The 25555-nt window shown below is 30.0% G+C and overlaps 3 protein-coding genes across 3 annotated transcripts; all 3 read left to right on the plus strand.

Annotated features, from left to right (window-relative positions):
- Positions 1–689: 689 nt before the first annotated feature.
- On the plus strand, positions 690–1487 carry LOC133308055 (uncharacterized). Its single transcript, XM_061508634.1, has one exon. The coding sequence runs from the start codon at positions 690–692 to the stop codon at positions 1485–1487; it is 798 nt and encodes a 265-aa protein (XP_061364618.1).
- A 3674-nt stretch (positions 1488–5161) lies between these two features.
- LOC133308056 (two-component response regulator ARR10-like) lies at positions 5162–10450 on the plus strand. Its single transcript, XM_061508635.1, has 5 exons — positions 5162–5297; positions 8777–8920; positions 9447–9761; positions 10072–10148; positions 10238–10450. Exons 1-5 carry the CDS (start codon positions 5162–5164, stop codon positions 10448–10450), a joined length of 885 nt encoding a protein of 294 aa, XP_061364619.1.
- Positions 10451–15760: 5310 nt separating this feature from the next.
- On the plus strand, positions 15761–25296 carry LOC133308057 (two-component response regulator ARR10-like). Its single transcript, XM_061508636.1, has 5 exons — positions 15761–15896; positions 23622–23765; positions 24293–24607; positions 24918–24994; positions 25084–25296. Exons 1-5 carry the CDS (start codon positions 15761–15763, stop codon positions 25294–25296), a joined length of 885 nt encoding a protein of 294 aa, XP_061364620.1.
- Positions 25297–25555: the final 259 nt, after the last annotated feature.

A 25555-nucleotide genomic window follows, 5' to 3' on the forward strand; every position in this document is an offset into this window, starting at 1 on the left:
TATTTGTTTTTTAATATTTTGATATCAACTTTGCTTCTTCATTTGCAAACCCTTTTGTTTATTTCCTTTGCATCCCATAATGAGTAGTAATCTATCAGCAATGAAAACTACTTCGCGAAAGAGACGACACAGTCATGAAAGGTTTGCACTGAAAGGTACGGCAGCAAATAAAAAACACAACACTTGCTGAAATTGATAAAGTGCTACAGAGTAATGGAAAATGCCTTTCTGATTACCCTTCAACGCCCTGCATCACTGGTGCATCTTTGCTTGATATGCACAATCGCTTAGTGCTTGATGAATTATTGTATGACAGATTGTTTTTGGTTGAAGAACATAAAAGACTAATGAGTTCCCTTACAGATAATTTCAAAAATTGTCTATGACAAGATAATTTCAGCAGTTTCAGTGGGTATAGGGGGATTCTTTTTTCTATACAGCTTTGGTGGTACAGGAAAACATTTATTTAGAATACATTGTCAGCATCCATTAGATCAAAAGGCGAAATTGTACTTAATGTTGCTTCTAGCGGGATTGCATCACTTTTGCTTCCTGGAGGCCGGACAACACACTTTAGATTTCGTATTCCAATTCAGATCACTGAGGATTCAACCTGTAATATACGGTAGGATTCTAATATTGCCGAATTGCTGGCGAAAACAAAGCTAATCATCTGGGATGAAGCTCCAATGGTACACAGATTTTGCTTTGAGGCTCTAGACAAAACACTTAGAGATGTTCTTAGATTTTCTGATTCAAGTTGTGTTGATAAACCATTTGGTGGGAAAGTTGTTGTTCTTGGGGGTGACTTCAGGCAAATCTTACCTGTTGTTCCTCATGGAAGCAAACAAGATATAGTCCATGCAACCATTAATTCTTCTTGTCTTTGGTCTCATCGTCATTTATTAACTTTGACCAAGAACATGCGGCTTAGTTCTGGAAGTGACATTCACAATTTAATGGAAATAAAGGAATTTTCTGATTGGCTTCTTAAAGTCGGGGATGGTGTTCTTGGAGATGATGTGTATGGAGAATCTATTATAACAATTCCAGATGAATTATTGATTAAAAAATCACTGAATCCACTTTCAGATTTGATGGATTTTGTGTACCCTGATATCTTGGATCATATTTTAGAACCCACATTCTTTAAAGAACGTGCCATTCTGACTCCAAAATTAGCAGATGTTTCTATTTTAAATGAGAACTTAATGTCTTTGATTCCAGGTGACGAAAGAATATATTTAAGTTCAGATAATATTTTGAAGCAAGACGGTAATTCTTCCCTTGAGGATGATGAATTCTCACCTGAGATCTTAAATACCTTCTCCTGTTCTGGGCTTCTGGATCATAAATTAATTTTGAAGGTCAAAGTTCCAGTCATGCTATTAAGAAATATTGACCAATCAAGAGGTTTATGCAATGGAACAAGATTGCTTATTACAAGATTAGTCAATCATGTGGTTGAGGCAACTGTTCTTACATGAAGCAATATAGGAGAAAATCTGTTAATCCCTAGAATGACAATGAGCTCCTCAAGTCATTCTTTTCCTGTAAATTTCCAAAGAAGACAATTTCTCCTCGTCGTTTCGTTTGCCATGACAATCAATAAGAGTCAAGGACAATCGCTTTCTCATGTTGGAATTTATCTACCCAGGCCAGTCTTTAGTCATGGGCAATTATATGTGGCACTATCCCGAGTAAAGAGCAAAAAGGGATTGAAGATTTTGATAGTTGATGATGATGGTTGTGTAACAAACAGTACCTTTAACATAGTCTACAAAGAAGTATTTCAGAGATTACTGTAATTTATATTGCTTCAGTCGATTGGATATAACGTTGCTCTTTGATACAGGTAAAATCTGCATTCCTTAAGTTATATTTTTTTCAAATGTTGATTAGCGTTGGATTTTGATTATTTTTATACTGTATTTTTAAAATATGATTCTGAAATTCAAAAGCAAAAAACCACATTGAATAATACTTCTGACAATTACCTGTTCAGTTCTTCTGTTCTTTATTCGCTAAATCATATGTTATGCTAACATATACTGTTTTTATTTCTTTTATAGTTAGCAGGCTTATGTCAGAGATATTTTGCTGGAACACCGAATTGTATCATGTTATTTCTGAATTATTAATTGTGAGCAGTTTTGACATTATGACATTTAAATTGTTTTTACATTGACATTATTCTATTTATCACTTTTGCAATTGGATGTGAAGGTTACTCGATACAATTAAACGTTTCATCTGCAAAATTTTATTTTACTTTTTTATCTTTCTGAATGCTACAGCCTTTTCAAGTTAAAAATTATAACAATACAATTATTATTTATTATGATATTATTATTAAGAGTTTCATATCAAGATCAACATGTGGATTTACCAGTAAGACGACACACCAACGACGGCGACAACGATTTTGTTCTTTTTCCCCCGGGTATCGCACGGGTAATTCACTAGTATATATATGAACTATGATACACAAACACTGACACCAGACACGGGACACGACACACTGAAACGTTAATTCTAAAAAATGGCATATTTCAACACGTTGAGACACATGTTGATATTAAATAATAATTTTAATATATAATATAATTTATATTTAATACATATAACAGGTCATAATAAGTCATATAATCAGTCAAATATTCAAATTTCATAACATAAATATAAAAAAAAATCATACCTTGTTAACTTTTTATGTCAAATTTCGTAACAGAAAAAAATTGATTTATAAATGATTTTTTTTTATTTTTAATTAATAAAATAAAATCAAGACTAAAAAAAAAAACATGTCGGAGCGTTGACCACGTGTCGGGAATGTTGAAATAGTTTGTTTTCTTTTGAAATATTTGAGTGATTTGTAGCTTATTAACTTACATAGATTATGTACTTACAACACTAATATTATCTTGATTATGTAATATGCAGGGAATTTTGATTTGATTTATAGTTAGAGATGACGTTTACTGAACTTGAAACACTAGTATCACAAATATTATATGTTTGATTGATCTTTTGTTGGACAATTATGTGTAATTTATTATTTTCATATTAAAATATTTGAAATTGGTATATATTTTTACAAGTATTTAAGTATATTTATAACTTTTTTTATATAAATTGTAGATTTACATATACTTACCGGGTCATGCAGTTGAACCAGTGATCCACTGATTAAACCGGTGATTCAGTGACCCAGTACCTCGACCAGGGTGTAACTGGTTCTTGACTTTGCAGAGTCACTCGATAAATCTTAACATTTTCCAAACGATTTAGTCGGGAAGTAAAAAGTAATTGCTAGTTATTTTCTCAAGATGATATATTGAATTTTGGCTGAGCCCTTGTCACTGATTTTGACACATATAAATTATTTTGGCAAATTCTTTATGTTGTGAGTTAAAAGTGTTTTCCGAATTTATATCTCATTTTTCTTTTCATAATTTGTTTTTTCCACAGAATTTATAAAGAATAGAAATATGAAAGACTGTTGTTGCATTTTTATTCGAAATATGTTGTTCTTCCTTTTTTCCACCAAATGTCAGTATGCATAGTACACTGTGATAAAATTTTACTGTCCTTTTTCTTTTTCCAAAAACTTCTAACTTTTTTTTTTGGGTACATGTGAAAAAAAAACCTTTTAACTTAATTCAAGATAAACTGCTGCAAGCAATGGGGTTCTGAGAAATCACTTTTTAAAATAAAGGTAATCAACTAACAACAGTGAAATCCATGTGATATATAGAAGAATGCTTTATTTTTATTGATTTATCAAATATGTTCGATTACGGTATATACCGATAAAAGGAAGGCTAAATAATTATAAAATCCATCTTAATTAATCATGGGAACTAATCCTATTTGATTCTCATAAATCAGGGAAGAATCATAACACTTTATAATTTATTGGTAATTAAAAATTAATTAATAAGTGTACTCAATAAACTATAACCATTAAATTGGTGGAAATTAATGATGGTTAATTTTTTTTTTTGTGAACAATGATGATTAATTTAGTAGTAAGAGTTATAAAAATTTTCAGTAGTAAGTATAACCATCTATATATATATATATATATATATATATATATATATATATATATATATATATATAAATGAGTGAGGATATTTTAACTACCAAAAATTCTTACTACTAGCTTACTACCTATCACATCACCATTGGATCAAAGAGAGAGAATGTTAAAAAGTTTTTGAAGAAAGAGAAAATGTTAATCTAATGGTGATTAGATAGGTAGTAAGTTGGTGGTGGAAAACTTTGGCAGTGAGAATATCCCTCATCTCTCTCTCTCTATATATATAGGGATATATAGGATATTGTGACAACCAAATAATGTTACTATCAATGTTACTACCACATCTTAACTGTTGATTTCCGTCAATCAACGGTTATCATTTTTCAAATCAAACTCATTAATTAATTATTAATTCGCAATAAATGATAACCGTTGATTGGCGGAAATCAACGATTAAGATGTGGTAGTAACATTGGTAGTAACATTTTTTGGTTGTCACAATATCCTATCTCATATATAGACACACACACACCGTAAAAAGACTTATTATTACTTATATTTTTATTTTTTAATATTTATTTTTTTAATATTTAGTCTCTTTAATTTTATTAGTTATATAGCTAATTTATTCTCAACCCAAGCCTGTCTCATATTTTTCATAATTAAAATAAAAAAATTTCGGAAGAAAATAAAATATATATTACTCAGCTATCCCATCCACACGCAATTATTATTATTATTATTATTTTTATAAATACACATTACGTAATAAAAACTTTAATATATTTGAAGCTAATAAAAATTAGTATATAACTATAAATAATAAATTTAATTAGTAGCTAAATTAAACATAATATTTATCAGGGATTTAGTATGATGATTGCAAAATAAGAAAGGAGGATTCGAAAATAAAAAATCTATAGAAAGATTGATTGTAATATTAAATATTTATGGTAAGAATGAATAAAAAGGAAATAAAAGATTCGCCGAGAGAATAAGACGGAGGTAAGGTAAGCCTATATATATTTGTAGTAACAATCAAACAAGCACAAGGCAGAATAATAACTACTGGAACGGTCAATATTCATCTTGCTCTTTGTGGTATCTAAGGAGACAATGGCAATGGTGAATGATGGTAACAATGATGATATAGGAGACACGTTTCCGATAGGAATGCGTGTTCTTGCTGTTGATAACGACCGAGAAAGCCTTTTCAATTTAAAGACTATGCTCCGAAGGTGTCAATTCCAAGGTGTGTTACTTTTGCTCTCTCTCTCTTTCTTTTCTATTTTTACAAAAAAATTTGAGGATTGTGTACTGTTGTTTCTTGCTTGTAAAGATTGAGTATATGACTTGTCAATACCACGGTCCCAATGAGTTTTGTTACTGTTTTTAGTTGCTTTTCTTTATTCCAATCTAAATGAGGAAGGTTATGTTAGAAATTTATTTTATGGGCAATATTAATTAATTAGTTTTGTATTTAAATTAATCGGGTTAATGGATATTCCAATATTGTTATTGTAACTAACCCATTGTGATCAGATTGAATTGGGCTTCTAGCATCTGTTGTTATTGGGCAGCAGTGTAGGCTTTAGTGTGACTCTGGTTTTCCATGATGGATGGAACCAGAGGACACAGAATCTTTTCTGGGTTATTAGCTAGGTCCCCTCTCTAACCTATATATATTGGAGTTAAACTCCATAAGCCATCATGCTCCCATCGCTGAGGCTGCCTTTATGGAAATAGGTGATAGAGAGGAAGATCTGGCATGTAGTCCCTTCTTTCTTTCGGCTTTATAAAATTTATCTGCCCAAAGGGGATAAATTTTAGACAATTATATATAATTTTCTCCGTTGTTAAATCTTCATGTGATGAAAAATAATTATATATTATATACTCTGCCCAAAGGGGAGTCTATGATATTTAATTATTTTTGTTATTGCTCATGATTAATTTATTACATTATGTGTATAACTTTTGGTGATAAAGATTAACTTGTGTTAAATTCTATCAATTATGAATTTTATTTTATTTTTGGGTATATTTTGGTGCAAAATGTATTGAAAAATTAGCTCTCATTTGATATTGTTGTATAATTTTGTACTCTCTACCTGTGTTGCATGCTGTAATATTTTGTTTATTGGATTGTATGCTTCCGCTTGAACTGTTTACATACAAAAAAAATTATTGAGGAGTGCTTCTAGTTATTTCATGCAGTTTCCTGCCCAAAGGGGGTTATTGTGTGTTTTAATTAGAAGCTTAACTGTAATAAAATTATTGGAGGTGCATTGGTCTAGGTGATCTATCTGCCCAAAGGGGACAGATCTCTGAAGCCAGTGTATGCTCATTAATTGATTCATCTACATGAAAGTAAGTGGGAGTAAATATATTTTCTTAGTACTTTGTGTAGATGACATTTTATTTGCTAGTAAGATGTTGATTTATTGAATAAAACAAGAGCTTTTTATCTAAAAGTTTTGATAAGAAAGACCTTAGAGTAGCTTCCTTCGTGTGTAGAATATGAGTTTAAATTCTTTTGATTTTATTAATTAGTGGGAGTAATACTCAAGGCTTGCTTTTGAATATTTTATATTCTTTTGATTCCTTTGATTAGTGGGAGTCATTTTCAGTTTGTTTTTCTGGTCACTTTTCTATGCAAACTGATAATTATTTTGTGATATTTGTTTGAATTTTCATAATTGATGATCATCATTATTATTATTTCTCCTGTCGACTGAGAAATATATGTATGGAATAATATCTTTAAGCATGTTGTGAGCTTAAAGGTGATTGGATGTCACAAATTTTGAGATCTCATGTTGTATTGTGACATATTGGTTTATCCAATCTCATCAATTTCATGGCGTTTGGAAATTGTGTTAATTCAATTTCATGTTGTTTAGAAATTGTGGTAATGCAATTTCATGTTGTTGAGAAGTTGCATTACAGAGTGTGATTTCATGTTGCTTGGAAATTGCACTAATGTAATTTCAAGTTGTTGAGAAATTACATTGAGGATCGATAAGAATTAGTGTGTCACATTGTTGATCACATTTTGGCACTAATTCTTACTACGCTACTAGGCCTTGATTCATGAAGATGTAATACTTATTGTATGTGAGTATGGAAGGTCATATGCCATGATATTTTTGGTATATTGATCGCCATATTCCTATGATGAGGTTATGTTGGATTGAATTGTGTTGAGATGCTGGAATTGCAATATTGTTTTTCAAAATTGTGGCCACGTAAAATTATTTTTAGTTATTAACCCGATAGAGTCGTTTTCAAAATAAAATGATTTTCAAAATAATATTACATTAATTAATATAGCCCAAGTGGGAGAATGTTAAAAATTTATTTTATGGGCAATATTAATTAATTAGTTTTGTATTTAAAATTAATCGGGTTAATGGATATTCCAATATTGTTATTGTAACTAGCCCATTGTGATCAGATTGAATTGGGCTTCTAGCATCTGTTGTTATTGGGCCTAGTTGGGCAGCAGTGTAGGCTTTAGTGTGACTCTGGTTTTCCATGATGGGTGGACCCAGTGGACACAGAATCTTTTCTGGGTTATTAGCTAGGTCCCCTCTCTAACCTATATATATTGGAGTTAAACTCCATAAGCCATCATGCTCCCCTCGTTGAGGCTGCCTTTATGGAAATAGGTGCTAGAGAGGAAGATCTGGCATGTAGTCCCTTCTTTCTTTCGGCTTTGTGACGATCCAATAAGATACGCACAATCTCAACTTCAATTTCATATTATTTGGTATTTTATAATGATATACATGATTCAGGGTTAAAATATTTCTATCGGGTTATACTTACAACTATCTTTTTTACAACCTCTTACAACCATATTTTAACACCGTTGATTTCCGTCAATCAACGGTTATCATTTATTGTGAATTAAACTCATTAATTAATGAGTTTAATTTGCGAAAATTATAACCGTTGATTGACGGAAATCAACAGTATTAAGATATGGTTGTAAAAAAAAAGTTGTAAGTATAACCTTCTTCTTATAAATATATTTTTCTTTCTTTCTTTTTCTTTATTATTTTGGCAATATTGAGGGTGTGGCTTTTTGGTTGTGTTCTTTCCTTTTCTTTTCTTTTGAAAATATTTAGGATGTGGGTTTTCTTTTTCTTTTTTCCAGACATCATATCACTGGAATAATAACAAATTTTTTTTTGTAAATTTGAATTTTTAAGATTGAGTTCGTCTGAAAATAATGTGGATGTGGCCTTTTCATTGTATACTTTTGTTTCTTTTTGGTCTAGTCGTATTATTTTTGGAATTATAACATTTTTTATTCCATCTTTTTAATAAATTAAATTTGTCAAGTTGATTCTTTTAGTTTCTTCTGTTTCGCTTTTAACGTAACAAATCTTTTGTTGATTTCTTTGTTACTCAGCTGTATATATTTGTGTAAAATTATCAATGAAGTTGAGTCATTTTACTGTCTAATATCTTCTTTTTTTACATTATGTCCTGTCAATGTTACTATTAATTAATAATTTTTTTTTTAATTTTTATCATTCTTTGATATTGTTTGTGAAACGTTGTGTTCAATTAAATTATTGGCTTCAAATGCAGGATGTAACTACTTTCCTATTAATGGAAATCATCTAATGAAATTTTTATAGGTTTTGTGTTATGCTTGTATTTGCGATATTTCATTTTGTTCATAAAGAATAAAAATTATTGTAATTATGGACTTTGCAGTAACAACGTCTACAGATGCAACGACAGTACTGAGGATGTTGAGAGAAAACAAGTTTGACATTGTAATCAGTGAACTTTACATGCCTGAAATTGAAGGACTTAAGCTGCTTAAGCTCATGCAACCTATGGACATACCTGTTATATGTATGTGATAATTTTATATGTAATCTTCTACTATTCTTATTTTTTATTATTATTTTCAATTATTGAGATTTTGATTTTATAGTTCTATATAATTTAAGGAATATTTTTTTTCTCCTTTTACAAAAAAACAAAATCTCATTCCTGCACTCACAAAATGTTATAGGGTCCACAAGTTAAAAAAGTCAAAAAAATAAAAATAAGAAAGCTCGAGATTCAATGAGTCCGTAAGAAAGTGTTGATTTCATCTGCAAAAGAAGAAAATCAACACCCATAATTTAATTACATTTTGTTTACTTGATTTTGGGTGAGATTCATAATTGATTAATAAATATGAAACTTAGATGTGCGAGTTAAAAGTGATCTTAGAAAGATTTTCTCATGGTATTATAATTTAAGGTTTGTAAAGAACCAATTCAACTCAAAAGTTTAAGTTGTTGGGTGAGGCTACATTAATGGTTTTATATATCTCAAAAGCTTCATTTTGTTGTTTGATGATCCTTTGACGTTATTAAATTTTTTATTTCAGTGTGCTCCAATGATTATGACAGAAAGTTGACGATGGAAGCAGTTAATCTGGGAGCATGTGATTATTTGCAGAAACCAATTAGAATTGAAGAGCTGCAGAATATTTGGCAGCATGTATTCAGAAAGAAGATTAATTCTAAGAAGCAGGAAGAAAAGATAAATTCTAAGAAGCAGGAAGAAAATGAGAATAACGACTATAAAGAGCCTGGTCATAACATGGAGCACCCTTCAACACAAAAGAAGCATCGGGTTATTTGGACGGAGGAGCTGCACCAGAGTTTTTTGGCCGCTGTTAATCAGTTAGGAGGTGTTGACAGTAAGTTATTCACTCTCTCACAATGCAAAACAGTTGTTATCTTAATTGATATCAATTGCTAGAAGAGGTCAAACAATTGATGTTTCTACTTTATTTTAGCAATACTTTTATTGAATATTTGAGTAGCTAATAGCAATCCAATGCTAAAAAGATCATGACATGAAAATTTTGTTCAACATTATTTTGAATACTTTTTCTAGTACTCTTCTTTATCATAAATGCCACTGGAGTAAATATCATGCCATTATAATTAAGTCTTAACGCAGTGTCATGAGTTTTCTGTTACTGAATTGTGTTATTTTGATTGAAGAGGCTGTAACTAAACAAGTTCTTCAAGTGATGAACGTTGAGGAGCTTACTAGGGCGAATGTGGCCAGCCATCTTCAGGTGTGTTTTTCTTTTCCTTTCTGCTTTAATTTCATAAAACCAAAGTTTTGTCATTCACATAACTTTATTTGTTTTTGCAATTGCTGCAGTATTATAGACGAAGTCTGAACAAAATCAGCTCTAAGCCAACTCAACAAGTTAATAACGTCAGTGCTTTTAGATCCTCTTCATCTGGTGGGATGATTAGAGGATTGGACACTCCTGTTGCTCTGTATGTGCCAGAGTTGTCTTATTCTGCAACTCTTCAATTGGATCTTGCACAGAACTTAAACAACTCAACCAATGATCAACGTAATTTATAGACTCACTGGTTCCGTTGAATGGAATGGTGCTGTTTAATTCAAAAGTTCCTAGTCCAATGAACTCAATCTTTTAACGGAAACTTGGACTTCGATACTGACTTTGATTTTTATGGTCCTATACAAATGATTCACTTGGATTTTTTTTATTTTTTTTTAAGTAGTTGATAATGTCATTTTAAGTGTATTTTTCAAGATCATAGCTGTTAATTCACACATTTGCTCCAAAAGCTTAGAATTATTTTATGAAGGATGTTATATTCCTGCTTATATTTCTGCTTGCTTCTTAAAAAATCTGTCCTGAAAATTTTGAAAGTTAACGGTTAACATAGTTGCTTTTTGGCGCTACAATCCTACCGTATTATCCAGTCATTCCTTTCCATCATTTGAGTGCCTTGACGAGCGAGCTATTTAGCCGAATTGTAGGTACTCTTTAAGTTGTCATACATTATACCATGACAACATGTGTTCCACCAAATTGTCTTGATGCCTCTATATATTGGGGAAGCAATGACTCTCATGAATCATATATGAATAATGTATTTCATTCTTTATATTTTTATCATGTATTATAATATCTTTAGTATTCCAGTTAGATGTCCAGCTAGAGGATTAAGTTTTCATTCTTGCATTAAGTTGGAAAGATCATGATTATTAAATCTTAATTAATCAAACATATTCATTCTAGAATTGAATGTCACGAATTCAATCGCTATATATCTTTTGCACTCTATGCCCTACAATACCCCGACACGCCTTTTTTTTTTAAATATGCGTGTTGGACACCGACACGTGTTCAACACGCTGTCAATATTTTGGGACACATGGTTAACTTTTCGACATGCAGTCAATTTTTTTCAACACGTGGTCAACGCTCCGACACGGTTTTTTTTTAGTCTTAATTTTATTTTATTAACTAAAAATAAAAAAAAATTATTTATAAATCAATTTTTTTCTGTTATGAAATTTGACATGAAAAATTAACAAGGTACGATTTTTTTTTTTTTATATTTATGTTATGAAATTTGAATATTTGAGTGGTTATATGACTTATTATGAACTGTTATATGTATTAAATATAAATTATATTATATATATTAAAAATATTATTTAATATCAAAACGTGTCCCAACGTGTCGAAATTTGCCATTTTTTAGAATTAACGTTGTTCTGCCTTGAGCAGATCTGTCTGACCTACGGTCGGGTCTTTGATATTGGATCTAGGGTTTTCTCTCTAGATACTTATGAATTAGGTATCTTGGGGATAGCAGATCGCTCCACACTATATGATGGCCTTAACCAGAGGGGGTGTGTGTGTGCACTGTCGTGTTTGAATGAAATAGGGTTCGAGAGATCAGTCATACCTGTGGTCTTTAGTCCTATTTATAGAGTTTACCTCTGGGCTGATGTTGGTTGGGCTTCTTGCTACTGTGGGCCTTTCTCTGGCCCATAACAAACGTGTTGGCGTGTCGTGTCGTGTCGTTTCCCGGGTCAGTGTCCGTGCATCATAGTCTATGCCCGTCTCACATACATTGGTTATGCCAACATACAAATGTATACATCTATGTATTTATTTGTGTATTTATCATCATTGTTATCCCCCGTGTTGACCCAAATTGCTACACGTTAGGATTTAGACATTATATGTTGACTTTTAGCAGTGAAAAACTTCAAAGTGTTATTAACTATCTAACAACTTAATAATAAAAACATAGGCAAATGAAATGCAAAGTGGTGTGCAATATTTGATCAATTTAGATGTGAAAGAGGAAAGGGAGTCTTAGTAAAGTTATTTTTTGTAATCAAAAGATCACAGATTTGAATCTGGAAAATATTCTCCTTATTACGTACAATTGATCATCATCGCTATTATTACAAGTTGGAAAATCTTGTGCATCAAATTTTTTTTTTTTAATGTGCAAGAGACAAGGTTAGAAAAAAAAGGTCACTAAAAGACAATGATATACCTTGATAAAACTAAGTAAAAAATAAATTAATAACAAATAAACAATACTCTCATTTCTTTCTCTTTATGCATGTCTATCCCTAATTGGCTTCAAACATGTCAGAGAATCACAATTATATTATATCCCATCCCTGTTATTAAAATTCAAACAGAAAAACACAGAAATCAACAATCCAAAATACTCAATGCAACCAAATGGTGATAGCTCAGTTGGCGCATGGGAGAGATATTTTGCTTCTGTTCTTTATTCGCTAAATCATATGTTATGCTAACATATACTGTTTTTATTTCTTTTAAAGTTAGCAGGCTTATGTCAGAGATATTTTGCTGGAACACCGAATTGTATCATGTTATTTCTGAATTATTAATTGTGAGCAGTTTTGACATTATGACATTTAAATTGTTTTTACATTGACATTATTCTATTTATCACTTTTGCAATTGGACGTGAAGGTTACTCGATACAATTAAACGTTTCATCGGCAAAATTTTATTTTACTTTTTTATCTTTCTGAATGCTACAGCCTTTTCAAGTTAAAAATTATAACAATACAATTATTTTTTATTATGATATTATTATTAAGAGTTTCATATCAAGATCAACATGTGGATTTACCAGTAAGACGACACACCAACGACGGCGACAACGATTTTGTTCTTTTTCCCCCGCGCATCGCACGGGTAATTCACTAGTATATATATGAACTATCATACACAAGCACTGACACCAGACACGGGACACGATACTCTGACACGTTAATTCTAAAAAATGGCATATTTCAACACTTTGAGACACATTTTGATATAAATAATATTTTTAATATATATAATATAATTTATATTTAATACATATAACAGTCCATAATAAGTCATATAATCAGTCAAATATTCAAATTTCATAACATAAATATAAAAAAAAAACCATACCTTGTTAACTTTTTATGTCAAATTTCGTAACAGAAAAAAATTGATTTATAAATGATTTTTTTATTTTTAATTAATAAAATAAAATCAAGACTAAAAAAAAAAACATGTCGGAGCGTTGACCACGTGTCGGGAATGTTGAAATAGTTTGTTTTCTTTTGAAATATTTGAGTGATTTGTAGCTTATTAACTTACATAGATTATGTACTTACAACACTAATATTATCTTGATTATGTAATATGCAGGGAATTTTGATTTGATTTATAGTTAGAGATGACGTTTACTGAACTTGAAACACTAGTATCACAAATATTATATGTTTGATTGATCTTTTGTTGGACAATTATGTGTAATTTATTATTTTCATATTAAAATATTTGAAATTGGTATATATTTTTACAAGTATTTAAGTATATTTATAACTTTTTTTATATAAATTGTAGATTTACATATACTTACCGGGTCATGCAGTTGAACCAGTGATCCACTGATTAAACCGGTGATTCAGTGACCCAGTACCTCGACCAGGGTGTAACTGGTTCTTGACTTTGCAGAGTCACTCGATAAATCTTAACATTTTCCAAACGATTTAGTCGGGAAGTAAAAAGTAATTGCTAGTTATTTTCTCAAGATGATATATTGAATTTTGGCTGAGCCCTTGTCACTGATTTTGACACATATAAATTATTTTGGCAAATTCTTTATGTTGTGAGTTAAAAGTGTTTTCCGAATTTATATCTCATTTTTCTTTTCATAATTTGTTTTTTCCACAGAATTTATAAAGAATAGAAATATGTTAAAGACTGTTGTTGCATTTTTATTCGAAATATGTTGTTCTTCCTTTTTTCCACCAAATGTCAGTATGCATAGTACACTGTGATAAAATTTTACTGTCCTTTTTCTTTTTCCAAAAACTTCTAACTTTTTTTTTTGGGTACATGTGAAAAAAAAACCTTTTAACTTAATTCAAGATAAACTGCTGCAAGCAATGGGGTTCTGAGAAATCACTTTTTAAAATAAAGGTAATCAACTAACAACAGTGAAATCCATGTGATATATAGAAGAATGCTTTATTTTTATTGATTTATCAAATATGTTCGATTACGGTATATACCGATAAAAGGAAGGCTAAATAATTATAAAATCCATCTTAATTAATCATGGGAACTAATCCTATTTGATTCTCATAAATCAGGGAAGAATCATAACACTTTATAATTTATTGGTAATTAAAAATTAATTAATAAGTGTACTCAATAAACTATAACCATTAAATTGGTGGAAATTAATGATGGTTAATTTTTTTTTTTGTGAACAATGATGATTAATTTAGTAGTAAGAGTTATAAAAATTTTCAGTAGTAAGTATAACCATATATATATATATATATATATATATATATATATATATATATATGAGTGAGGATATTTTAACTACCAAAAATTCTTACTACTAGCTTACTACCTATCACATCACCATTGGATCAAAGAGAGAGAATGTTAAAAAGTTTTTGAAGAAAGAGAAAATGTTAATCTAATGGTGATTAGATAGGTAGTAAGTTGGTGGTGGAAAACTTTGGCAGTGAGAATATCCCTCATCTCTCTCTCTCTATATATATAGGGATATATAGGATATTGTGACAACCAAATAATGTTACTACCACATCTTAACTGTTGATTTCCTTCAATCAACGGTTATCATTTTTCAAATCAAACTCATTAATTAATTATTAATTCGCAATAAATGATAATCGCTGATTGGCGGAAATCAACGGTTAAGATGTGGTAGTAACATTATTTGGTTGTCACAATATCCTATCTCATATATATATACACACACGCCGTAAAAAGACTTATTATTACTTATATTTTTATTTTTTAATATTTATTTTTTTAATATTTAGTCTCTTTAATTTTATTAGTTATATAGCTAATTTATTCTCAACCCAAGCCTGTCTCATATTTTTCATAATTAAAATAAAAAAATTTCGGAAGAAAATAAAATATATATTTCTCAGCTATCCCATCCACACGCAATTATTATTATTATTATTTTTATAAATACACATTACGTAATAAAAACTTTAATATATTTGAAACTAATATAAATTAGTATATAACTATAAATAATAAATTTAATTAGTAGCTAAATTAAACATAATATTTATCAGGGATTTAGTACGATGATTGCAAAATAAGAAAGGAGGATTCGAAAATAAAAAATCTATAGAAAGATTGATTGTAATATTAAATATTTATGGTAAGAATGAATAAAAAGGAAATAAAAGATTCGCCGAGAGAATAAGACGGAGGTAAGGTAAGCCTATATATATTTGTAGTAACAATCAAACAAGCACAAGGCAGAATAATAACTACTGGAACGGTCAATATTCATCTTGCTCTTTGTGGTATCTAAGGAGACAATGGCACTGGTGAATGATGATAACAATGATGATATAGGAGACAGGTTTCCGATAGGAATGCGTGTTCTTGCTGTTGATAACGACCGAGAAAGCCTTTTCAATTTAAAGACTATGCTCCGAAGGTGTCAATTTCAAGGTGTGTTACTTTTGCTCTCTCTTTTTCTTTTCTATTTTTACAAAAAAATTTGAGAATTGTGTGCTGTTGTTTCTTGCTTGTAAAGATTGAGTATATGACTTGTCAATACCACGGTCCCAATGAGTTTTGTTACTGTTTTTAGTTGCTTTTCTTTATTCCAATCTAAATGAGGAAGGTTATGTTAGAAATTTATTTTATTGGCAATATTAATTAATTAGTTTTGTATTTAAATTAATCGGGTTAATGGATATTCCAATATTGTTATTGTAACTAGCCCATTGTGATCAGATTGAATTGGGCTTCTAGCATGTGTTGTTATTGGGCAGCAGTGTAGGGTTTAGTGTGACTCTGATTTTCCATGATGGATGGACCCAGTGGACACAGAATCTTTTCTGGGTTATTACCTAGGTCCCCTCTCTAACCTATATATATTGGAGTTAAACTCCATAAGCCATCATGCTCGCATCGCTGAGGCTGCCTTTATGGAAATAGGTGATAGAGAGGAAGATATGGCATGTAGTCCCTTCTTTCGTTCGGCTTTGTGACGATCCAATAAGATACGCACAATCTCAACTTCAATTTCATATTATTTGGTATTTTATAATGATATACATGATTGAGGGTTAAAATATTTCTATCATTTGGTATCAGAGCCATATGTATATGATTATAAAATCCATTAAACATGAATTTGTTTGTTTGATTAAATTGAATTGAATATCTTAGGACTTTTGTGCTACCTTAATTAAAAGGTCATTTTTTGGTATTCGATTTTCAAATGCAATCTTATATATCTTATTGATCATCGTTTCTCGTGCACTCTTTTGGTCTACCTGCCTTATTGTGATTAATAATTTTTCAAGAGTAGATATTCATGTTATTGTTGTGCACTCTTTCCTCAAGTTTTGTTTCGTGAGACGTGAATATTATTAGCAATTTTGCTAATTGTTAGTCTGTTAATTGTTTCGATCTGTGTATGCAATTTCATCCTTTCTTTATTTTACTTTTTTTTTTTTCCTCCATTGCTTAGGGTTTCGTTTGATTTGATTCTATTCCCCTTTTATCCTAACGCCGTTTGGCTGCTGATAAAATTCGGGAAACAAATGGAGAAAAAGGGCTTAACTTTGTTTTGCTAAGTTTTGTGTTTTCTTTCAACTTTGATGGATTGTTTATTGCCTATTATGTCTGCGGGAATGAAAAACGATGCGCAGAAAGTTGAGAGCTTTTTGTTACATAATTTTTTTTCTTATCGATGAGGTTAATCAATGCGTCGGTGTTTAGGAATCGGGATCATCAGTTCATCTTGTGTATTCTAGGGTTGATGGGTAATCTGTAAAGAAATTTATTTTTTCTTGTATAATTGTGAAAAATAAATACAATAAAGTGAGATCAACCTTCTTGGTATTTACTATTTTGGAAAGGGGCTTGTATTACTGTTGGCAGTCTATAGGTTGTTAATTGTTAATCCTAGGAAACACGCATATGATATGTTTTACCCTTTGCATTCTATTTCTTATTTATTTGTCTTGAAATCCTATTTTGGATAGCAATTAGCGTTATTCAGTGTTGAAAGATGAGAATTTTTTTTGGAAAAGATGTTTGGGTGTTTTAATTTATTTGTCCTATATGTCGGTTAAAGGTTACAAAAGATGTTTGAGAGTTATAAAATTGATACACTGTTTTCGTTTCTAGCAATCTCATTATATGAGATAGGTATATTTAAATATATTTTTTTTACTGTTGTTTATCAAGTTGTTTCTTGAAATGCATCGTGCCATTATTGTTCCGCATTTTGTTTTATCAATTCCGATTTATTAGGTACCACGTAAATTTGTTTGTTACTTTCGTCTGGTTCCACTTCTTGTAACATATCTATTCAAGAATATCTGGGCACGATTTTCTGAGTACTTGTTATCAGTTTCGATTTATTATTCAAATAAGATATATCTATATTTTTCAAGATCCGAAATCTATTCAAGTTCCGATTTATATTATTCTAGTAAGAATATCGTGGGATTTTTTGAAATATTAGTCAGTTCCGATTTTTTATCAACAGAAACATTATTCTATTATTTCAATAGAAAGATATCTATTTGATATATAACTGAAACGATTTGTTCAACAAATTATTATATTATTTCAACAGAAATGATTTTTCGGTATTTTACACTCAGGGAACTGAAACTATTCATATGCATGTTTATATATATATTTACAGCATGTTCGATTTTGTATTACGTGTTCGATTGGTCGTATTTACAACATGTTTAAATACTAACAGAATGGGGCTTACATCCTCATGACCCACTATTTATATATATATTTACAGTTAATTTTTTTTAATTCAAAATCTGAAGTCTTATCCTTGTGGACCCATTATCAGTTTGTCCGTTTTATTATTTTGCTATTATGCTGTATTTTTAAATACATGCTGCCATTATTCGAATTTTATATAATAATTTTTAAAATTGATTCGTGTAAATATTTGATTTCTGTTTTGATCTGCATTTAGTGGTTTCACATTTAGATGGATTTCGGTTTTGGGTAACATATACGTTTCACATCCGTTTTAGTGAAACAATACCTTTGGTTCCATATGTTAGTGTGATGTTACCATTTTGTGTTATTTAGCATAATATTTAGACTACTGCTCCATTGCTTTGTTTTGTAACATGGCCTTCATGAAATGGTTTTGTGATTCAATGTCACGTACATTAGATTTTGGTTACTGTTGGCGTGTTTTTAGAGTCACTATTAGCTATGTTAGCTATTGGCAATTTCAGTATTTTGATAATTAAAATGTTAGTTAGTGTAAATTGATTATTTTTGAATTTATGTTCCAATAATATTAATGTTATTTGTTTCTATTGATATTTGTCTTATTATATTAAATGTTGTGTCATGGCCACAACTGTTAGATACTTTTTCGTGATATTTGTTGCATGATATCAGTTACTTGAAGTAATATTCCGTGGAACATAACCATTAGCATTTTGTTTAGTGGTTTTACTGTTCCGATTTAGTAGATGACGTGAAACTCATGATATTAACTTGTTGAATTGTTAAGGTTGTTTCACGGGAATTTGTTGCGATTTGTTACAATTTTTTTTTTCTTGACCGTTACCACAATTTTGTTTTAATCGTCTCATATCTAAATTTTGTTTTTGAAATACAAAAAACTGCAATTTACGTTCATCTTCAAATAAAATACATGGTTGAATTAATTTTGCACTTGTATTTTTTTTAATGCAATATTTTATTTGCATTTTATTTGAAGATGTTGGATTTTGTTGAAATATGATGCCTTTTTTGTTTTTGTTTTTTTTTTACATTTTGGAGCATGACATTTTTTTATTACAATGTGTAACGAATTTTAGTCATGCCATACAGCACTATGTAACACCTTATAATTGAATCATGTTAGACTTTTTCACGTGTGCAGTACAATCATTAGTGTATACTATTTTATTCTCGTTATGTAGCGCACAAATGATTTTATTTTATTTTATTGTTCATTTTTTGAGTGCCTTAAATGGGTCTTTATCACCATTTGAAAACTTTCACTTTTGTGCTGAATTTGATATTTTAAAATCGAAACTTCTTTTAATTGATGTTTTCGTGTTGCTGAGTCAACATTCGATGTTTATATAAAATGGCAACAATGAAAATCTAGAAAATAACTACATTGTCATTAAAAAATTACACAAGGCGGTTGAAAATCCTAGATTCCTAGTTGAAAATTTCAATATTGTTATTGAAAGATATTTAAAAATCATGGTTGCAGTTTCCATCTTTTACTGTTTAAATTTTGTTGTTGTTTAGGTTATTTATATTACATAGGCCTCCAATATTGTTACGATTTTGATATATCTAAAAAGATATTTTTGTGCTGGCCTTCAGTACTGTTACGATATTTTTTATTTTTTATGAGAAATTTTTTTTATTTGAGTTCATCTACCACCAATCCAATTAATTTGAGATAAAGATGTAATTAATGTTGATGTTATGAGTGTAAGTTATGGGTATACTGTATCATCATACTTTATATTTAGAATCAAACCTTACTTTTGGGGGCTAAGTTCATCTTCTTTGTGGCCTTGATTTGTGCACAAGATCTATAAGAATGTATGTTTCATATTTGCAGTTGTTCACATGTTCGTCTATCACTTAAGTAATGTCAAAAATTGGCTTAGAATTTGAATACATTGTAACGATAGGAAAACGATAGAGTTTTAACCTATTCCTATCCAATATTTCTAATATTATAATATTACGCGATACATTCAATGTTAATATACATGTGGTATTATTACTTAAGTTGCTCTCGGTGCACAATTTTAAAATTGTGTTTGATATTGAATGAGAATTTTTTTTTGGATTATCAAATGCAACAATTTTTAGAAACACATATTGGAAAAGTGTTTCATGTTGTTTGAGCATGTTTGGTTCATGAGATATTATTGTTGTTTAATAATAATTATATGTTAATTATCTGCCCAAAGGGGATTTTTAATATATACTAATAAATTACATGAAGATAAATATTATTGATGGGAATATCTAATTTTTGAGCATGTTTGGTTCATGAGATATTATTGTTGTTTAATAATTACTATATGTTAATTATCTGCCCAAAGGGGATTTTTAATATATAATAATAAATTACATGAAGATAAATATTATTGATGGAAATATCTAATTGAAAATTATTTATCTGCCTAAAGGGGATAAATTTTTTAAAAATTACATATGATGCATTTATGTTGGAATTAAGGAGATATATAATTTATAAAATTTATCTGCCCAAAGGGGATAAATTTTAGACAATTATATATAATTTTCTCCGTTGTTAAATCTTCATGTGATGAAAAATAATTATATATTATATACTCTGCCCAAAGGGGAGTCTATGATATTTAATTATTTTTGTTATTGCTCATGATTAATTTATTACATTATGTGTATAACTTTTGGTGATAAAGATTAACTTGTGTTAAATTCTATCAATTATGAATTTTATTTTATTTTTGGGTATATTTTGGTGCAAAATGTATTGAAAAATTAGCTCTCATTTGATATTGTTGTATAATTTTGTACTCTCTACCTGTGTTGCATGCTGTAATATTTTGTTTATTGGATTGTATGCTTCTGCTTGAACTGTTTACATACAAAAAAAATTATTGAGTGCTTCTAGTTATTTCATGCAATTTTCTGCCCAAAGGGGGTTATTGTGTGTTTTAATTAGAAGCTTAACTGTAATAAAATTATTGGAGGTGCATTGGTCTAGGTGATCTATCTGCCAAAAGGGGACAGATCTCTGAAGCCAGTGTATGCTCATTAATTGATTCATCTACATGAAAGTAAGTGGGAGTAAATATATTTTCTTAGTACTTTGTGTAGATGACATTTTATTTGCTAGTAAGATGTTGATTTATTGAATAAAACAAGAGCTTTTTATCTAAAAGTTTTGATAAGAAAGACCTTAAAGTAGCTTCCTTCGTGTGTAGAATATGAGTTTAAATTCTTTTGATTTTATTAATTAGTGGGAGTAATACTCAAGGCTTGCTTTTGAATATTTTATATTCTTTTGATTCCTTTGATTAGTCGGAGTCATTTTCAGTTTGTTTTTCTGGTCACTTTTCTATGCAAACTGATAATTATTTTGTGATATTTGTTTGAATTTTCATAATTGATGATCATCATTATTATTATTTCTCCTGTCGAATGAGAAATATATGTATGGAATAATATCTTTAAGCATGTTGTGAGCTTAAAGGTGATTGGATGTCACAAATTTTGAGATCTCATGTTGTATTGTGACATATTGGTTTATCCAATCTCATCAATTTCATGGCGTTTGGAAATTGTGTTAATTCAATTTCATGTTGTTTAGAAATTGTGGTAATGCAATTTCATGTTGTTGAGAAGTTGCATTACAGAGTGTGATTTCATGTTGCTTGGAAATTGCACTAATGTAATTTCAAGTTGTTGAGAAATTACATTGAGGATCGATAAGAATTAGTGTGTCACATTGTTGATCACATTTTGGCACTAATTCTTACTACGCTACTAGGCCTTGATTCATGAAGATGTAATACTTATTGTATGTGAGTATGGAAGGTCATATGCCATGATATTTTCAGTATATTGATCGCCATATTCCTATGATGAGGTTATGTTGGATTGAATTGTGTTGAGATGCTGGAATTGCAATATTGTTTTTCAAAATTGTGGCCATGCACGTAAAATTATTTTTAGTTATTAACCCGATAGAGTCGTTTTCAAAATAAAATGATTTTCAAAATAATATTACATTAATTAATATAGCCCAAGTGGGAGAATGTTAAAAATTTATTTTATGGGCAATATTAATTAATTAGTTTTGTATTTAAAATTAATCGGGTTAATGGATATTCCAATATTGTTATTGTAACTAGCTCATTGTGATCAGATTGAATTGGGCTTCTAGCATCTGTTGTTATTGGGCCTAGTTGGGCAGCAGTGTAGGCTTTAGTGTGACTCTGGTTTTCCATGATGGGTGGACTCAGTTGACACAGAATCTTTTCTGGGTTATTAGCTAGGTCCCCTCTCTAACCTATATATATTGGAATTAAACTCCATAAGCCATCATGCTCCCGTCGCTGATGCTGCCTTTATGGAAATAGGTGATAGAGAGGAAGATCTGGCATGTAGTCCCTTCCTTCTTTCGGCTTTGTGACGATCCAATAAGATACGCACAATCTCAACTTCAATTTCATATTATTTGGTATTTTATAATGATATACATGATTCAGGGTTAAAATATTTCTATTGGGTTATATTTACAACTATCTTTTTTACAACCTCTTACAACCATATTTTAACACCGTTGATTTCTGTCAATCAACGGTTATCATTTATTGTGAATTAAACTCATTAATTAATGAGTTTAATTTGCGAAAATTATAACCGTTGATTGACGGAAATCAACAGTATTAAGATATGGTTGTAAAAAAAAAGTTGTAAGTATAACCTTCTTCATATAAATATATTTTTCTTTCTTTCTTTTTCTTTATTATTTTGGCAATATTGAGGGTGTGGCTTTTTGGTTGTGTTCTTTCCTTTTCTTTTCTTTTGAAAATATTTAGGATGTGGGTTTTCTTATTCTTTTTTCGAGACATCATATCACTGGAATAATAACAATTTTTTTTTGTAAATTTGAATTTTTAAGATTGAGTTCGTCTGAAAATAATGTGGATGTGGCCTTTTCATTGTATACTTTTGTTTCTTTTTGGTCTAGTCGTATTATTTTTGGAATTATAACATTTTTTATTCCATCTTTTTAATAAATTAAATTTGTCAAGTTGATTCTTTTAGTTTCTTCTGTTTCGCTTTTAACGTAACAAATCTTTTGTTGATTTCTTTGTTACTCAGCTGTATATATTTGTGTAAAATTATCAATGAAGTTTAGTCATTTTACTGTCTAATATCTTCTTTTTTTACATTATGTCCTGTCAATGTTACTATTAATTAATAAATTTTTTTTTTAATTTTTATCATTCTTTGATATTGTTTGTGAATCGTTGTGTTCAATTAAATTATTGGCTTCAAATGCAGGATGTAACTACTTTCCTATTAATGGAAATCATCTAATGAAATTTTTATAGGTTTTGTGTTATGCTTGTATTTGCGATATTTCATTTTGTTCATAAAGAATAAAAATTATTGTAATTATGGACTTTGCAGTAACAACGTCTACAGATGCAACGACAGTACTGAGGATGTTGAGAGAAAACAAGTTTGACATTGTAATCAGTGAACTTTACATGCCTGAAATTGAAGGACTTAAGCTGCTTAAGCTCATGCAACCTATGGACATACCTGTTATATGTATGTGATAATTTTATATGTAATCTTCTACTGTTCTTATTTTTTATTATTATTTTCAATTATTGATATTTTGATTTTATAGTCCTATATAATTTAAGGGATATTTTTTTCTCCTTTTACAGAAAAACAAAATCTCATTCCTGCACTCACAAAATGTTATAGGGTCCACAAGTTAAAAAAGTCAAAAAAATAAAAATAAGAAAGCTCGAGATTCAATGGGTTCGTAGGAAAGTGTTGATTTCATCTGCAACAGAAGAAAATCAACACCCATAATTTAATTACATTTTGTTTACTTGATTTTGGGTGAGATTCATAATTGATTAATAAATATGAAACTTAGATGTGCGAGTTAAAAGTGATCTCAGAAAGATTTTCTCATGGTATTATAATTTAGGGTTTGTAAAGAACCAATTCAACTCAAAAACTTAAGTTGTTGGGTGAGGCTACATTAATGGTTTTATATATCTCAATAGGGCTTCATTTTGTTGTTTGATCATCCTTTGACGTTATTAAATTTTTTATTTCAGTGTGCTCCAATGATTGTGACAGAAAGTTGGCGATGGAAGCAGTTAATCTGGGAGCATGTGATTATTTGCAGAAACCAATTATAATTGAAGAGCTGCAGAATATTTGGCAGCATGTATTCAGAAAGAAGATTAATTCTAAGAAGCAGGAAGAAAAGATAAATTCTAAGAAGCAGGAAGAAAATGAGAATAACGACTATAAAGAGCCTGGTCATAACATGGAGCACCCTTCAACACAAAAGAAGCATCGGGTTATTTGGACGGAGGAGCTGCACCAGAGTTTTTTGGCCGCTGTTAATCAGTTAGGAGGTGTTGACAGTAAGTTATTCACTCTCTCACAATGCAAAACAGTTGTTATCTTAATTGATATCAATTGCTAGAAGAGGTCAAACAATTGATGTTTCTACTTTATTTTAGCAATACTTTTATTGAATATTTGAGTAGCTAATAGCAATCCAATGCTAAAAAGATCATGACATGAAAATTTTGTTCAACATTATTTTGAATACTTTTTCTAGTACACTTCTTTATCATAAATGCCACTGGAGTAAATATCATGCCATTATAATTAAGTCTTAACGCAGTGTCATGAGTTTTCTGTTACTGAATTGTGTTATTTTGATTGAAGAGGCTGTAACTAAACAAGTTCTTCAAGTGATGAACGTTGAGGAGCTTACTAGGGCGAATGTGGCCAGCCATCTTCATGTGTGTTTTTCTTTTCCTTTCTGCTTTAATTTCATAAAACCAAAGTTTTGTCATTCACATAACTTTATTTGTTTTTGCAATTGCTGCAGTATTATAGACGAAGTCTGAACAAAATCAGCTCTAAGCCAACTCAACAAGTTAATAACGTCAGTGCTTTTAGATCCTCTTCATCTGGTGGGATGATTAGAAGATTGGACACTCCTGTTGCTCTGTATGTGCCAGAGTTGTCTTATTCTGCAACTCTTCAATTGGATCTTGCACAGAACTTAAACAACTCAACCAATGATCAACGTAATTTATAGACTCACTGGTTCCGTTGAATGGAATGGTGCTGTTTAATTCAAAAGTTCCTAGTCCAATGAACTCAATCTTTTAACGGAAACTTGGACTTCGATACTGACTTTGATTTTTATGGTCCTATACAAATGATTCACTTGGATTTTTTTTTTTTTAAGTAGTTGATAATGTCATTTTAATTGTATTTTTCAAGATCATAGCTGTTAATTCACACATTTGCTCCAAAAGCTTAGAATTATTTTATGAGGGATGTTATATTTCTGC

This window comes from Gastrolobium bilobum, unplaced genomic scaffold (genome assembly GCF_033153095.1).
Source record: "Gastrolobium bilobum isolate Gb01-03AN ecotype WA unplaced genomic scaffold, APGP_CSIRO_Gbil_v1 utg4103, whole genome shotgun sequence".
In the NCBI taxonomy this organism is placed as follows: Eukaryota; Viridiplantae; Streptophyta; class Magnoliopsida; order Fabales; family Fabaceae; genus Gastrolobium; species Gastrolobium bilobum.